The sequence below is a fragment of the Sinohyriopsis cumingii genome, chromosome 18 (assembly GCF_028554795.1).
Source record: "Sinohyriopsis cumingii isolate HCF-2022 chromosome 18, ASM2855479v2, whole genome shotgun sequence".
Lineage (NCBI taxonomy): Eukaryota > Metazoa > Mollusca > Bivalvia > Unionida > Unionidae > Sinohyriopsis > Sinohyriopsis cumingii.
The window spans coordinates 48,971,731-48,990,393 of NC_142978.1; the positions used below are offsets into that span (position 1 = coordinate 48,971,731).

At 35.5% G+C, this 18,663-nt stretch overlaps 1 protein-coding gene and 1 pseudogene across 4 annotated transcripts in view; one reads left to right on the top strand and one right to left on the bottom strand.

Annotated features, from left to right (window-relative positions):
* Nucleotides 1-18,663, bottom strand: part of LOC149776590 (uncharacterized) — a 130,782-nt gene that overhangs the window by 85,951 nt on the left and 26,168 nt on the right. For all 4 annotated transcript variants that reach the window (XM_089941062.1, XM_089941064.1, XM_089941061.1 and 1 more), the window contains exon 2: nt 5,482-5,586. In XM_089941062.1, coding sequence (XP_089797188.1) covers nt 5,482-5,586 — 105 coding nt within the window. The remainder of the gene's footprint in view (nt 1-5,481; nt 5,587-18,663) is intronic.
* On the top strand, nt 16,260-17,247 carry LOC149776591 (uncharacterized; annotated as a pseudogene).

An 18,663-nucleotide genomic window follows, 5' to 3' on the forward strand; every position in this document is an offset into this window, starting at 1 on the left:
CACCTTGATGCACAAATGAACTCATGTGAAGCCGTGGTTAATTATATAATGGCCTAAGCAGACAAGTTTGTCAGTACAGCTTATGATAGGGCAAATTACTGGTAACTGATAAGAGAATCTCTATTAGCAAAGTAAGACCTTGATCTGATACTTATTGGATAGGGTGGGAGGGTGAGCTCTGTAACTGTCAGAGTCAACATCTTACACAGCAGGACAGACATGTGTGTGTGAGTCACAAGGCCGAAGTTCTGAATATGCTGCATGTTACATGTACATGCTAGCACCTTATGGGGGTGTTCACTTGTGCACTGAAATCTAGATATAGTACTTTAGGGACCCACGTTTGAACAGAAACATCACAGTTAAGCACTTTATGATAGTTTGCTTCGATCTCCAACCTGCACACTTATTGCTACAAGGAACTTTATGATACAATAAATGTCTTTTGCATTTTAAAATTCCTGACAGAAGCAAACATTTATTCTAAGATATAACTCATATGCTATCATTTTGAGTATTTTTTTATGTTATGTATTTACCTTCATTCATACTAAGTACCATTTCATCTAAATATTTAGTGACACACACCATTTACATTGCCAGTTGATTGGGAAGCTTTATATATTATCCTCACCATGTCATCGTTTTGATTTTAACTGTTGATTTTATTATCGCTGGTTGATAATAAACCTTTTATCAACTGTAAATAATCTTGTGTATAACCTTTTCTATGGCGCCATACAGTGCTATTAATTTTTGTGCCATAAAATTACAATCAATCAATCAATCAATCAAAGAGAAACACAACAGGAGGTTTATCCTAAGATGGCACTTATCCAAAACTGTTTTTCTTTGAAAGTTCATCCCCAAGTTAGAAGGCAAAGTAAAATTCACTCGTATGCATACAAAGGTAACTTCTTGTCCCAAACAGTGCTTTTTGTTGCTTTTTCACTCGATAGCTTGAGCCTGAGTATCGTCTAGGAATAAAACTGGATAATACAAATGCTTTACAGTTTATAAGATCCATGGAATCTCAAACTCATGTTCCTAAGACAATAAACATTATGAAACATGTTTAATAATTATTATACTGTGTCAATTTATCTATAACCAACAATTGTGTCATAATCTGATACTAACAATTTCCAAGATAACAGCTTCACTACACTATCAGCGACTTATGAAAACATAAACTCATGCGAAAAATGGCTCACCATTGCAAATCCCCATGCTTCCCACCCCACCCCACTCCTGTCAGTAACCCATGGATTAAAATGCAAAATCTACCAGACAAGAGATGTCTCCCAGCAGTGACTGCATATAAAAAAGCTGGTCATAAAATATTTGAAAATTTCTTGGTAATTACTATATTCCTTGCCAGACACCCCATAAGCCATGGATGACATATCTTCTAGATCAGAGGTGGGCAAACTTTCCAGTGCAAGTGCCGCATACACAAATTTACACCATGTTGTGGGCCGCATAGTTCATTAAATAAAATAATTAATATTTGAAATAGCAAAAACAAATGGTTTTTCTAAATAATATCTAATTTTATGTTGTTAATATTTGAAAACTTAAACTTAAAACTTCAAAAGAAGCACATTTATTTGATAAACAGAGTAACATAAACAGAGAGCAAATGATGACTTGTTCCTAGGCCGCATGAAAGCCCTTGGTGGGCCGCATGTGGCCCACGGGCCATAGTTTGCCCAAACCTGTTCTAGATGATGGTTATCACAAGGGTAGTATTTTACTTAAAGGTGAATGAAAGGAAAACAAACAAAAAAATCATGTGTTAAATGATGGACAAGATTAAAAAAGTTATAATTTAGATAAAATTGTACAGACTCTAAAATCGAGATAAGTGTCATATCTGAGTATTTTACACAGAGAAAATGACTAAATAAAAATTGTCTGGTGTTTGGGGATTTTAGAAAACAATCTAATTTGATCCATTTAATCTAACACTGCCCAATTATTGCTCCTGCCTTGGCACAGTCCATATTTTGCATGGCACAATATAGTTCTATAATTGAATCTTCTTGTTTTTGTTTTGGAGTTTAATGCCATTTCTCAGAGCAATACAGGTTAACTGGTAAAGGAAGAACCTGGCAAAACTCCAGTAAGAACCACTGACCCACAGGAAGCTACCGGCAGCTTTCACACATACCCACACTGGCCAAGCCCAAGACTCAAGCTCATGTGGACAGAGGTGTGATTGGTAAGGGCGAGTGCTTTAGCCGACTTGGCCATCCAGGGTCCCTATAACTGAATGTACCCTACATCAGCCTTGTTTGCTACCGTAGGAGACTTGACACTTTCTATATGATATGAATTACATCTTGGTCATTAAGACTCAGCCTGGTATCACAATTATCTTTTTTTGCAGAGTTCACAAAATAAACCATCTTTTAATATATGCAATGAGGTGCAAACCAGTGACTAAAATACTGAATGTATTAAGTTCCTATCGATATCTACATCTAGAACTCCACTTTTAATGGCATTGTTATAATTTTGAGAAAAATAATTTGTGATACCCAAATCTGATATGACCATCCACTCAGGAGAAGTAGCAGTAACAAAATTTGCATGATGGCTGCCATGGCAGTCGTACCAGACATCTGAGCAGCATTTTTATTTAGGCTAACTAGACCATGGGATGAATGTATGCATGAAGTTTCATGGCAATCCTCCAAGTAGTTTAGGAGGAGTAGCCAAAGCAAACATTTACTAATGGATGGACAGACGATGGACAATAGACAATTCCAAAGCAAACATTTACTAATGGATGGACAGACGATGGACAATAGACAATTCCAAAAGCTCTTCTGGTCAATGAATCATGTTAGGTACTTTCAAAATGTTTCATGTAGAGACAAATGTTCACAATATCAGTATGTTATTGTGGTACTGGAATATGACAGGCAGACCAATCTGGTAGACATGGATATTTTTTTCAAGAGATGTGTAGAAAGGCACTTCTGTAACTATATTTACATACAGTTTTGACAGTGACCCATCTGCAGAGGAAATAAATCAATGAATGTACTGCACAACATGTTTTCCTCTTTTATCTGTCTGGAGGAAAAATCCTAATAGAGATTAAAGAATGACTCAAGATGCCTGTCTTAATTCTTATTTAAAAAGAATGACTGTAGATATTATCCCAAGTTCCTATTTTTATATTTGAAATAACTTGCATACATAGTGAATTCAAAAAGTTGCACGAGACATAAATGCATTCTCCTTTGTACACAGCATAAAATAGCTTGTGAACATAGGGAGTAGGTAAGATGCACACTGCATAAAATGACTTGTGAACATAGTGAGTAGGTAAGAACCAATTAAAGCATGGAACACACAACATGCATGGTTTATGATGACAACATTCATATATATATTATCAGGCATAATTATACCTTTGCAGTACTGAACCGGATTCATTAAGATAGACTAAAATATTTATAAAACTGAGCATGGTGGTGTTAAATTATTTGAAGAGCAAAGTGAAAGGAAATCTTAAGATGGAGAATATTATTGGATACACAAATTATATATTCTAAATCCAACAGGGATCACCATCTCTGTTTAAGTGGCAGTTCACTATTTTCCTCCCATGATAACTTGAATGTTTAGGTCCCAGTTACTTTTGAAGAGAAAAGGGAAAGAATCTTTTGTCAAATACCAGTCTACTAGATCCAAAGTCCATAAAGAGCTCCATAAACATCAATGGAAGTGCATCAGCAACAACATTCACTAGACTGAAAGCCAAGAAGTGAAGTGGACAATAGAGAGACCTTCTGGTCAAAAGTCACAAGAGAGGAGGGAGATGGAAACCAGCCTTACACATATGTATCTGGCAGAGAGTACAGAGCCCTTAATCTCAAACACAGGATGTTGAGGAACCAGCCTGGGAACCCTGACCAGTACTATCTTTGCAGAAAGATCAATCCCGAAACAGAAATAATATTTAAATGAATATTTGAGATGAAATTCTTTTTGATTTTTTTACAATTATACAACATCACAGATCTGAGGGGGAAACACCAACATATAAATGACTTCATAATTTCAGACACATGGTTACCAGTTTATATAGCTGGGAGCTTGAGAGGGGCCCACATATAAAGAAGTGAAGGGTTTGCTGCTTCCTAACCACAAACTACTTTGATACAATGAGACTAGGAAACTTCTATCCAGGTATGTCAAGATACAAAAGGTAGATGACAACTACAACAGTGCAGCCTAAAAGGCAAAACAGCACGAGGTCTTGAGATCAACTTGCACCCAAGGTTTACAAATTGTTCTCATTCAGTGTACAGTACATATAGAACAGTTTGGTAAGTGAGACCTCAAAAAAATTAGCCAGTCTGACCATTACCCACACACTCTTTAAAGTATGACTTTAGGTTTCAGAAAACCTTATGTCTTTTTGTGAAAATCCCATGCTATGAACGATTAGTTCAGAAGTAGCAATAACAATATTTACAAGCTGGCCACTGTGACAGTGATATTTGATACTAAACATCATAAACAGTTTTTGGTGAAAACTGCATGTTGATACAACCATGCCTTCAGAAGTAGTGATAACAATAACAAGATTTTCAAAATGGTTAATACTGTGGCCATACTGGTTATCAGATTGGCACCTTTTTTTATTTAGAACCAACTAGGCAACATTAAGAAGTCTTTCAGTAAATCCTCATGTTGATAAAACCATCCATTCAGTAAGACTAGAAATTAAAAAAAAACAAATTAGCACCATTTTCAATTAGGACAAACACCATCATGATATGACTATCCATTCCTGACAAATAGCAAAAACAATATATTCAAAATGGCCTCTGTGGTGGCCATATTAGATGCGTAAGTGATACCATTATCATTTAGGACAAACCAGACAATGAGATGAATGATGTCAAGTTTCACTGCAATCCTCAAATTAGTTTAGGAGTAGCAATAACAAACTTGTGCTAATGGATTATAGACAACAGACATGTCCATTATATATATATGTGCTATTCAGGGCTATGAATCCAGATTTTATGGATAAACCATTTGCAAATAAAGTACTGGGTTGCAATACAGTCAACAGCACGATGTGCATTCAAATTGAGAAATCCAATAGTTTAAAAATACTGATACAAACTTCAATCAAATACAACCAAGTTAAGAGGTCACTGTACTACAAATTTACTTACTTCCCACACCTGTGGCACACAATAAGTAGATGAAACCAAAAGGGAATTTCAAGTGAGAACAAAAGAACACATCATCAATATCCACAACTGGAGGGATACCCCAGTAACCTGAACACTTCAACCTACCCAACTGCAACACAAACCGTGCTCAATATCAAGTAACAGAAACTGTTTCATCTGATCCAGATTTATCTGGTGGCAACATTATGCATAATGATGGAGACTAATTTTGGATACACCAATTATATACTCTTTATCTGATTGGGATACTTACATTAACATTATGATGATCTGTAAACTGGAGACCAAAATAATCTTTTTCAATCAAATCCAGCTGATAAAATATCTGTTCCAGCAGGTCACCACCATGGGCCTTTTTCTGAAACAAAATGAAAACATTGGATTAGAACAAAATAAGCATAGAAAATAGGAAAGAAATATACTTTTGTTAGTTACTGATCATCCTCAATGTAACGCTTTTCCCACCCAAAAACTACATTGATAAAGATTAAACCATAAATCTTAAACTGGCCTCAGTTTAAGCAATGTCTCTTTAACACATTAACCCATGGTGAGGAGTTTACATGGCAGGAGGTTGTAGCCTACAGCCAAGCCCTGTAGCGTCAAGGTCATGTATGATACACTAAAGTGGGTGGTATTATCGAAAGGTAGACAGATGTAACTCGACAATAATGCCAAATAATCTGGAAGTTCTAGTTGCACTACAAAATACAAAGGGAAAAACCTCATTTTTTGGACCCGAATTTTTAAAAACATAAAAATCAGCCCGTGGTCGGAATCCGATTTAGCCTTTTTGGTCTCAAATCTAAGGCAGACTGGTATGAAGTGCAAACAGACAGATGAACCTTTGCAAAAAGTAGGATAAGATGGGCATTTGGAATAAAGTATGGTCTCAATACGAAAATAATGGGTCCATTAAAAAAAAAAGAACTCCAACTTTAACCCTTCAGTGCATGTGCGAGCCAAATAGCCAATGAAAAACGATGTTTCTAACACAACTAGGCATTATGTTATTGGAAAATCACTTTAAGTTGATTTATTAGGCTTTATTTAGAAATAGCATTCAAAATGTGTTTCCTACTCGAATTTCAGGTGAAAACAACAACAACCTCCAGGGGTTAATGTGCTAAGTCTCTAGATTTAGGTTATTTGATTGGTTAAACTCAGTTCAGACCTAAATTTCACTCAGACAAACTGGACTCGAGTCAAGGCTCATAGTTATGTGGTGAAATTCTGGCCTGACATGCACACCTGCAACCAGTGGCAATCTCATTCTCAGGTCACACATTTCTATTCATGTAAAATGGTGCAGATGCTGTGCAATCTGAAGTTCATGTATGTGCACAGGCAGACACATACTGTACCAATAAGGATCACCTGGTCAATATACACTGTTTAAATAAGAGAGAGGTATCTAATACTCCAGTTCACTTTCAACTTTTATCAAATACAAAATCAATACATCAACTCTGACAACACAGTTACGTATGTTGTGTGTGTGTATAGGTACATGCATATTAAGCTTCTGGTAAAAACAGAGTATAAAAACATCCTGAATTGTTACGGTTGTATAACAACAAGATCAAGACAAGCAAACTGAGGCCACAATGAAATTTAAGCACTGTGACCTTGACCAAGATCAAAATGAGTAAGCAAGCAAGCCACATAATGAACTATCTCAGCTTCATAACAATTTAACCCAACCATGAAGAAAACCCATTTATAGGTTACCAAATAAATGCAAATGAAAAGCTTGAACTAAAATGCTGCAAATTTTCAATGTGACTATGACCCCAAAGGTCAAAGGGGCATACATGTGCCACTGAATTAATTTCCTTCATTTTGCAATGATTCATCCCAAAAATGATGAAAATCTATCAAAAGGTTTAAGAAAAAAAGCATATTAATTTTTTAAAACCACAATCTTAACATTTTCTTTGTCTGTGACCTTGACACTAAGGTAAGTGAGGCAAACAAATTAAAAATGAATAGTTGTAACTTCATAGTTATTGATGCCAAGGATGTTGAAAACCTATGAAGGGGTTAAGGAAATATATGCAAATGAAACTTTTTAACAAAATCTTAATAAATGCTAACACTGCCGCTGACGCCAGCAGAAAAGTTACTATTATGTCTCACTCTGCAATAATGTTGGATGAAGAAAAATCTATTTTGCTAAGGCTCCAAGATGATGAAGAAAGCCTAAAGGACGTGAGGATGTAATAATTCATACACAGCTAGCAATATGATTGGTCAGAGTTAACTTAAACCACAGAGAAGCAATGTGTGTATGTGTGTGTGCATGCATGTGTGTGTGTGTCTGTGTGTGTAAATATAATTTTCACTATCTAAACTGTATTGGATGACAGATTCCAAGAACAAATTCCTATCCACCTGTACATATATTGGCAGAGATTAGGGGCCTCAATCTGAGACTCGACTGTCAAAACTTCACAAGGCTTGGGTTCCCATCCATTTTTTACATTTGGATTATGGAACATATTGTGAATCGAGCCTTACATGAATTAAATATTTCTAAATACAAATCAGACTTCTTTATAATGTATCACGATATTTTTCTAAAAATCTGTTACTGTGAGCAATCTAGTAAAAAAACTTACCCCTAATCACAAAAATGTTATTCAGTGTGCAGGTTATAAAGGAACAAAACTGTATATAAATCTAGCAAATTATTAATTTCCAAACACTTATTTCATCCATATATTAAGCTAGAAAAAAGATGTATAGCATTCCACATGCTTTGAGCATAAACCCACATTTTACTGGCTCAGGATAACTAGATGCATTAAGAGTCAGGTAGATCTCAACAGCTTCCATGTTATGACCCTGGGGCTAAGTCTCTTGAAGAGGGGGAGGGGAAGATATGGACCCCAGGTCAATGTCAGTTTCATACATAAATATATCTTATTGTGGCAGTGAATATAAGGTTATAAGGAGGGCTCTCAAAAGCTTCTACATTGGAACCCATAAACAAAATTCTTATGGGTTGGGAAAGATTTCAGAGCATCACCCTGGAATTCAGTCTAAAGCGCTGATGCTGAGGTTACTGGTCACATACATTTATTTTTAAAGACAGGTTTGACATACAGATCGTGAGTTATTTGACATTTATTTTAAAAAATCAGCCCTACCACAAAGATCACAATCAAATTCTGGAAACTATTATCACAATCTACCAGGATACAAAAAGGGCTGCATGTACCATTGACCCAATTTTCATCTGTCTACCTGTAACACCTTACAGAAGTTCAAGGACAATTATAAACACTGGTTGTATCCATTTTTATATTACTGAAGATGAGTGTAAAAATTTGAAGATACAGTTTAAGCCTTCTGTACAATGTGAAAATAGGAAAATTTCCAAGCTCATGGAGAGGACCTTGAACCTGGAGGCAACAAAATACCATGAACCAGCATGCTACAAGATAAAGGTGGGTCGCGTGTGGCTCAAGTTTGAGTCTTGGCACCAACCAATAAGTTGTTGTTGTTGGGTTTAACGCCATTTTTCAGCACACGATGGGCTATACATGATGCCAGTATTAATGGTGGAGGAAGAACCAAGGAAAACCCCGGAAAGAACCACTGACCCACGAGAAGCTACTGGCAAGCTTCCTCACATACCCACAATGGCTGAATTCGAGACTCAAACCGATGCAGACTGAGGTGAGATGGCAGTGATCCGTAATGGAGAGTGCTTTAGACCACTCTGCTACTCTGGGCCCCTTCAACCAATAAGTATTTGTGCAAAAGCATGCCAGTAGCTTCCTGGGGGTTGGTGGTTCTTCCTTGGGTCTTTTTGTATACTTCTACCAAATATACTGGCTGACATGTATAAATTATCATGTGCTGAGGAATGGTATTAAACCCCACAAAAGAAACATACAAGATAAAGATAAGAGCATAACTAAGGTATGTTCAATATCTAAACAAGTTTGGATAAAAATGGTACTGTAATAAAAAGATAAAATGGTACTGTAATAAAAGGAAAGAAACAGGCATTAACGGTTATGTTAATCTAGGGTGTAGATGGTAGACATCCACATGGGTGCCAAAGCTATCCAAATGTGGAGCTTGCAGAAATAAATACAATTCTGGACAGAGCTTAGTTCATCTGAACTCAATTTATGCAAACGATTTCATGTTCCCTGGAGTCTTGACAATGAAGACTTTAACTCTTACATTATTATGTACAGCTGTTTTTATTTCCTCCAATGTGAAGGAGTCATCTGGAATTCCTGAGGGTGTATGTTTTTATAATATTTATTCACATTACCTACCCCTAGGAAAAGGTTATAAAACATGCATAAATGTAGCTCAGAGGGGAACTGTAATAGGAGATACATGTAGCTCAACCAGGGCAATGAGGAAAAGTGATAACAAATACACTGTAATTCTAACAATATGCAACATTAAAAATGTTTGCTTACAACTGGACTCTATGAACCTGGCACAAGATATCAAAATATTTATCAATTTGACCAAGTGTACAGATGTAGCAAACAAAAAAAAATCATACAATGTAGAGTGCAAGTTCAAAGTGTGTGTGTGAGTGTGATTTGGATTTTTAACGTAGCTTTAACAATTTGTCAGTCATATCACTACAATGTCTACAGTGTGATGGTTTATAGTGATGTCAAGCACTGGGGCATCATGCCGCAGACATGTAGCATGATGACCCACCCAGTCACATTATCCTGACACCAGGATGACTAGTCCTAACACTAACCTCTTAATGCTGAGCACCAAGCGAGGCAGCTTTTAGCACCATTTTTGTAAGTCTTTGGTATGACTCAGCCGGGGATCGAACCCATGACCTCCCACATCAGAGGTGGATGCTCTAACCAACAGGCCACCAGAGTGGTCACAGATACAAAATAAACACATATTACTGTAAACGGCACATTACATGGCTGCCCAATGTTTAGTAGTCCTTTCTGTAGATAACTGAAATGTGTGCAAGGAAAACACTTTCAGAATGAGTGACCTTGCCTAATGCCCAAATTTATAGGCTTTTCCTAGCACTAGCCATTCAAATTTGGTTCCTTTACAGCATGTAATGCAAAACTACCTGTAATACCACTGTGTGGAAACCATATTTTTTTAGTCACCAGAACCTTGATCTATGACCTTTCACATGGTTCCCACACTTTTCTAAATATGATTTTCCAGGTCTTTTCCAGGATGAAATTAATTTTTTCAAGGATAACACATGACCAATTATGAATGGAATGAAAGAACAATTTGGATTATAAAACATGCATTTTCCAAATTTGAATATTTTTCTCTTTCAAGACTCTCCAAAACATGTCAGAAAAGATGATCATGTACAAAACCACAAAATGAGTCACACAAAACAAATCTGACTATATTCCCATAAACTGGCATTTAAAGCCATTTCAATGTACAGAATACAAATTCTAACTTTACTTTGCTGACCTACATTATGTTGCTACATGGAAACAACATAATGAGCATAAATTATTTTGTTTCCTTTCAAACCTTTAATTCCAAAGAATTTTTGAGGAATATGTGTGCATGTTATACAAAGTAAACATTTCCTATCACAGTATGAAAAACACCCAATAAATGCAAAGTTTTAGAATCTTGCTATGAAAGAAGTTTATCCCTTAAGATGATTTTGTTAAAAATTACATCATTTAAAGACATTTACAAATAGGTTGACTTAAAGTTTGACAAAAGACTCTCAAAATTATATACTGTTGTATAAACAAGGACTGAATTTTCTATAAAATCAACTTCTCTTCTTGTTGAGGTAAAATTGTATAAAAAAGAGCCGATAACGTTTTTTTACATTTGATATATTTGGTAATTCATTCATTGCACTTTCTGAAGCTGGTATTGTCTAGTCTATCAAAATTCATATTCCCTTTTTTAATAGCTGTTATGCATAGTGTACTTTAGACTAATTCATGCTGATTTTTTAACACAAGGGAGCACTCATTTTAGTTAGCAGTGTGCTTAGATCATGTACAATTTCCAAAAGTACAATATCCAAAGAAATATCATCCACATTAATGTAACATAGAAGTATGCCAACTTTTTCTCCATTGCACATGTTTTAAATGCAAACAACTTCACCTTACATATGCCACTCTCTCAAAAGTACACAATAACTGGTGAGCGCCCTCTAAGCGGTTATGTTTTAAAGCCACCATGTTGGTCTCTTGTGATGTTCAACTGGTTTTCATACCTTCCTTGTAAAAAAAAAACATATGGATATCAAGCTGTCTGTGAAACAAAACATCTACCAGATTAATCTAGTCCACTGAGCATTTGGATCGTCTCAACAAATATATTTATGGCAAGCACCCAAATGATCCATACTGCAACTTCCTAATATTCTGGTTAGAACTCAATAAATTTAACTCACGATCAGTTCATTTACGACTCTATTACGTTTCGGGCATCACGCTGTGGAGGAAAATTCCCAGGTTTTCCCCAACTTTTGTCAATATTTGAAAAATTCAAGGACTTTTCATGGTCAGGAAAAAAATTATCATTCCTCCTGACTTTTTCCTGATAGCACAGGAACCCTGTTTTCAACCCAAAGTACACAGGTTTTTTCTCTGCCCCAAGTTCAAGCCAGCCATAAAGATTGGTATATGTAAAGGCTAGGGGTGAAACACTTCGCTGATATATCAATGCATCAATACTTCTGATATACCAACACAAATATCGATACAAGAGGTGGAAATTCAATACAGAATAATACTTACCCTTTACAAGTTACTTTAATATTCGGCAGTCATAAATAATTATTAGTCATTTACCTATTTATTCTTTAAATTGATAATTCATCTTAGACATATGTCACTGACACAAGAATAAATTCTTGTCAGTAAAAAATTAAAAAGCTAGTGGCAACACCTACTCACATTCTACAAGTGAACACAAGGTGATGTGCTTCATAATGCTACCCCCACCACACCAATTCCATGCTAATTATCTTATCTGAACTGCATGTTCAGCATAAAGTAGACATTTGAAATGCATTCCTGAATTATAATGAAGTACTTTACTCATCATTTAATAACCATTTTTACATGATGTTACTCTGTTGATTTGTATCTTGTCCACTTTGGTTTAATGTGATGGCTGCACTTCCAGTGTACATTAGGCTCTGAATTATGTTACACTGAATTCTGATTGGTGGTTATTGTTTGTTCCAGTTCAGGGTAAACAATAACCACCAATCAGAACTTAATGAAGCTTATTCCATGCATGACAGGCAGGAAGTATTGGTAAAGCAACTGAGAAACTTCGCACAAAAGTGATTAAATGATCCATAAAGTACTTAAATCTTACATGAGGAGAAACTCTGGGATTGTATCTTTTATCAAATCACTGAATGAACGTGATGACAGGATATGTAAAATTTGTGCAAATTTGGTAAGGGGCAGATTTCAAACCGGAAGAGAAATTTTTTTTAAATAGAATTGGGAGTGAGTGTTGTCATTAGTTTTCCTTCTTGACAAACAAACAAGTGCCTGTGGCTGCAGCAGTTGTTCTGCATCTGCAGGAAGCACAATGTAACAGATTTTGTTATTCATCCCCACTTCTAAACCCATTCTAGATGAGATTTTCTGTGCACAAGGAACTGCACTTTTTCTTCTCTTTTGAAGACAACACCATATTGTTCTCGAAGTTTACGGGAAGACATCAAATTGGAAATAAGATGTTTTTAAAGCATTTCATGCAGTGCATTGTGGTCAAGATGAGTCATGCCTTTAATAAAATGGGGCACCCTGACATTACCTAGCTAAGAGACAAACAACAGGTAGTCTTTCTGAAAGCTATTTTGCTATCTTATCAAGGAGAATGGCATATAAGTAGAGCCTAACTCTACATCTGTCTCTAATTTGCATACTGGAAATAGAACCAACACGTTAATACATAAAATGGCACTATCTACCACTGACAGAACTTCTGAAGATGGAGATACCATCATATTGATATGTGTATCAATAATGTATTGTATATAGGCTGTGTATTGTGAATCATTGATACACAACACAGGTGTATTGCTTCACCCAAAATAAAGGCTGGAGAACTCAAGCTGCTTTATAGAAACCATTTTATTTCACTCAGTGACCCAAAACTTGAATCTTTCGACCTTAAAAAAGATAGGGTTTTTGTTAAAACAAAGTGCAAGCCATCCACAATGTTTGGTTTAGGTAAATGGTGGTGAGCTTGAGTTACTGTGCAGAATTATTATTTTTTTGTCAGTGACATTCACCTTTGAACTTTTAACCACAAAATCGATAGGTTACTTTCTTTACTTCCTTGCCCTAAATGAAAACAAACAACAAAGTTTAGTATCTGAGGATGTTAAAATTACTCCAGTTGTTGTGAAGAAACCATTTTTCTTGTTTTTTTTTGTCACTGGCCTTGATGTTTGAATTGTTGAGAAAGAAACTGATATGGTTCTTCCTCAGCCTAGGCACATCTCATTTACAAATCTGGAAACTGTGCATTATGAAGAACTCAACTTTGGTGCAGAAATGAAATTGACAACAGGATAGATAGCATATTTTCCACCTTAAGTTGGGCAACTGGGATAGAAAAAAAAAGCCTCCCTACTTAACCTAATTTTAAAAACATATTTTTTGCCTTTTATATCAATAATTTATATCTAAAATTTGAGTATATTGACTCAAATATGTTTGAAGAGGATACTATATTGCACACATCCTCAATCAACCTTCATGACATTGTACAGATCTAAATGCTGCTTCCAGAAATGTAAATGAGCAGTGTCTGATTAGTTACATTAGAACAAATCTGAAGAAATCAGAAGCAATATTAACTGGTTTAAAGAATATGTCAGATATCAAAGCTGCCAATGTGTGTGTATGTATGCGTGCAAGATAGAAAAGTAAGAGTAAGTGTGAGAGACAGCAAAATCATGTGATAAATTTGATCATTAAAAAAAATTTGATCATTTCTTTTTTTCCCCTTTTTTTTGCAGGCAACAAGAAAAATTATTATTTGTATGACTGTTATTATTATTATTATTATTATTACAAGATACAGCTTAACAAGGTAAATCCCAGAGAGATGACCTACACCTAATGTATTTATCCAATAGCAAATCCATGCTTTGCACCCTTCATTTTTATAAAAGTTAGCAAATATCTAATTGTACATTTTTCTCATCATAAGTTTATTCTCTACCTTTGACAAATTTACTAAGCTGGCTCACTGGTCTTATTACTGGAGAAATACTGTAAGTAACTAGCTGCCAAAACCTGGTGAATTTGTAAACCTGTCTGGTTTCATCCCAAAAGAATCCATGGTGTTAAGTATCAAATTATGGTGTCAGCAGTGGGATGACAAATCTCAGCTGGACTGGCACTCATTGTGTTTGTAAGGTTTCTATTTGTACATGTATGTATAAACTATACATGTACACAAATAAATGACTCTTGACATTGAAAGTAACTGCTTCCACCTTTGATTTACAATTCTCAATGACAGATGCCAACTACTTTTTTTTTTGGTGGCTTTTTGTTCTGAAACAAGGGGACCAAAGAAATTAGAGGATACTAGAGTGGCAGTATGGTAGAAACTATGCAGAATAATTAAAGAAGAACCAGTGCTCTGCTGTGGCATAACACAGCATTGTGTGTGGGGGGAGACAGGGTCAGTTTGCATCTTAATATACAATACATTTGTAACATTTTATCATTACAACTGTAATTTTGTATAGTAAGTTTTATAATTATTTAAGCTGATATATTAAATGTACTTTGAAAGTTTGATAAAGGAAAAAGAAAATGCTTAGCATATTATCTATATTAAGGTACATTACATCATGTTCAAAAACAAACAATTGCTCTCCAGTCCCTTTTTTTAAGAAATTTCTAGTTGGTGCTCTGAAAGTTTCAAACAAGGCAGAAACACATTTTAAATATCTATCCATTCATTAACCAATAATATATATATATATATATATATATATATATATATATATATATATATATATATATATATATACTGGACCGGAGTATGATTTTTTTTAAAAATTGCAGCACTGGATGACATGCTTTTTTTTAAAGTTCATACATATGCATAGATGCAATGAGCAAAACGTTTTATTTATTATATTACTGAATGTTAATAAGTTACACCTTATGTGGTATGCACACAATAATTACCCTGAATGTGTTCATCAACAGATTTAACAAAATCAACTGCAAGGTTTGGTCTTTAGCTTCTGACCATGATGTTTGCAACTCCAATACTTGAACAATAATGTGAAGAAGAAAAAAATATTATCAGGAAGTATAAATTCTGTGTAATTTGTCCTCACTCAGAGAGATATCATACATTATGAATGACTTCATTTTCAAGATCCTACAAATAGATCCCGCTATCTTAAATTATACATGAACATACATGTATGCAATGGCCTGCAGTAATAGTTAATTTGAGGTCTTAATTTTAACCATTTGATACAAACTTGATGGAAAAATCCGTAAGTTTTAATTCTTTTAGACTACAGGCTTAGAGTACCTGTACTTGAAGAAACTTCCTAAATATTTGTGCATGCCAGGCACCCAATGAATATGAACATGTTGTCAGGCTGATTTTCAACATCACTTTTATGACATTACTGGTTATATCATACCGAGGAAACGGGAACTAAATGTTTTTCTGAAGGATACACCGAGGCAGCTGACCCAGGCTGCAGGGTATGGGGTGTGTATCAAGCCCATAACCTTGCATTACAATATGACATTCTGCCAATTAAGCTTATGCATCTCCATATCAGCACGGAAATATGTTTAGTATTGTTGGCACTTTTAATAAATTTTTGACTATGCAATACCTAGAAAATGGTAACTAGGTGCCTTTCATAAGGACAAAAAGAAGCAACTGAACTGTGCTACCTAATGTGGTTATCTTCGCAAACGATTCTGGCTATTTGTTCCTGAGTGACTCAGTTATTATTACTCATGGTTACAGCAGGTTAGCAATGGCAGCACAATGATATACGATGTGTACACAAGAACTTTCAAGTCAAACCCATTTACAGCTGGATGCTCAAACTTGGAAATTCCACATTGCCATAGTTGTTCAAAATCTCACACTGAGGATCTGAAACAGCTTCAGTTGCAGTCATGCTTCAAGAAAGCTGTCAAAAATTTAAATAGCTACAAAAGTGAGATTCAAACTTAAATATATTGCACAACTGCAAACGGTAGATGTAAAAAAAATCAAACATTTTCCCGGAGTTATCTGAGCTGCAAAAAGTTACTAATGTTTACATCTTTTCTGATGTCTATTTTAGGTACCATGCTTAATAAAACAACCGGTAACTATGTACCCCAAAAAACTATTTAAAAAATATATTTGATGAATGGCACAATTTCATTCCTGGTCACATACATATTACTGGTTACACCGATTAAAAAATTATATTAAATAAAAAGTATTCATCTACGAGGCTAGGTACAGATGAAACATGAGTCATGTTAGGGTGTCATGACCGCGTCTTGAGGTCAAATTTACCAGTAAACAACTTAACAAATTGGTCCAAGACCATTATATTGCACAGCAAATGAATGTGGCAGTAAAAGTATCACATATGCAGATGATTATGGATGATACAATCAAATTCTGTATTGATTTTCTAATTCTGATATTTGTTATGATTAACTGCAAGAACTGTAGCAATAACTTCATGGAAAAGTGCAACAAGTGCCAGAGGGTATATCAATATAATGGCTTTCTGTTGAAAATGTTGCCATAATAATATTTCAGTATTTTCCTGCCATTGTCCTGTTATTTGAAGACAATGAAGACAGGACTGGTAAAGCTAGTAACATCTCTTCTCACCGACATTCTCAGTGTTACATGTACTAGGATTTTAAACTTACCATGTCGAAATGACAAAATTAATTTGTCATCTATCAAGACAAAAATGCAACTTCAAATACTCTTGAAACAGTTAGGCAGAGTTCTCATACCGTAAATAAAGTATTCAGCAATCATGGTAATGTATCAGGAAATGGCAAATTCCAGGTGACCAAAAACTGACCAGGTACCTGACTAATTATAAAATATGTTGGAGAGTTTCAGCTTGATGTTCTTAAATCATTCCATTGTGTTTTGAATCCCAGAAGGCACCCTGGACTCGATTACCAACCGATGTAACAAAGCACATGACAGCCATGACAATTTGTGTAAACACTAAATTGATATGATTAATATTAACAGATGCAAAAGGAGGTGTATGCAAATTCAAGCTGTTTCATAATATAAATGTGCTGGACCTTGACAGATTTACTGAACATTTGATTGATGAGTATACTGATGTGTATCCTAATCTTGTGAACTGGCTAACAGATGAACAGATGCGTGTGTGTGTGTGTGATTTGGATTTTAACATAGCTTAAACAGTCCTAACACTAACCTCTTAATGCTGAGCGCCAAGAGAGGCAGCTCAGAGGGGCCCCGAGTGGCCGAGTGGTCTAAAGTGCTCTCCGTTACGGATCACTGCCATCTCACCTCTGTCTGCGTGGGTTCGAGTCTCTGATTCAGCTAATGTGGGTATGTGAGAAAGCTTGCCAGTAGCTTCTCGCAGGTCGGTGATTCTTTCTGGTTTTTTCCCAGGTTCTTCCTCCACCATTAATACTGGCCGCCATATACAGCCTATTGTGTGCTGAAAAATGGCGTTAAACCCTACAACAACAACAACAACAACAGGCAGCTCAGATGGTTTTGTAATCCTGGTTTTTACTGCATTTTGTGAAGGTAGTCATTCTCAACAAAAGGTCCTTAAAACAAGCTTGGAAATGGGCTGTATCATGAGAGACTTGACAGACTTGTGATGAAAAACTTGTTGGCTTCTCCTTTGTGAATTTTTTACTTCTGATCGTAGCTAGAGAATATTTGGTGACATGAAAACATGGTGAAAGTAAGTTTGCTCATTCAGCTGTTTCTGTAAATTTCAGTACATTCTGTACAAAGTGTTGCTACCATACAATTTTAATCTAATTTGGCTGAGAAATTTTTTAAATAACAACAACAAAAAACCAACACAATATGATATGTTCCTACTTTAACCTTTAAACCTGCATTTGACATGCAATTTACCAATGATGAGAGTCCATTGGGCCCCCACATTTAAAAAACATAAAGAAAACACTGCCTGCATATTATATACAATGCCAGATTTGATGATTGTGCCAGTGAGATCTGGATTACATAAAGACAGATCTGATGACTGTGCCAGTGAGTTCTGGGTTATACAATGGCAGATCTGATGATTGTGCCAGTGAGATCTGGGTTACACAATGGCAGATTGTGCCAATGAGATCTGGGTTACACAATGGCAGATCTAGGTATGTTCAATATGTGCAGTTTGCAGTTCAAATGGACTTAACAT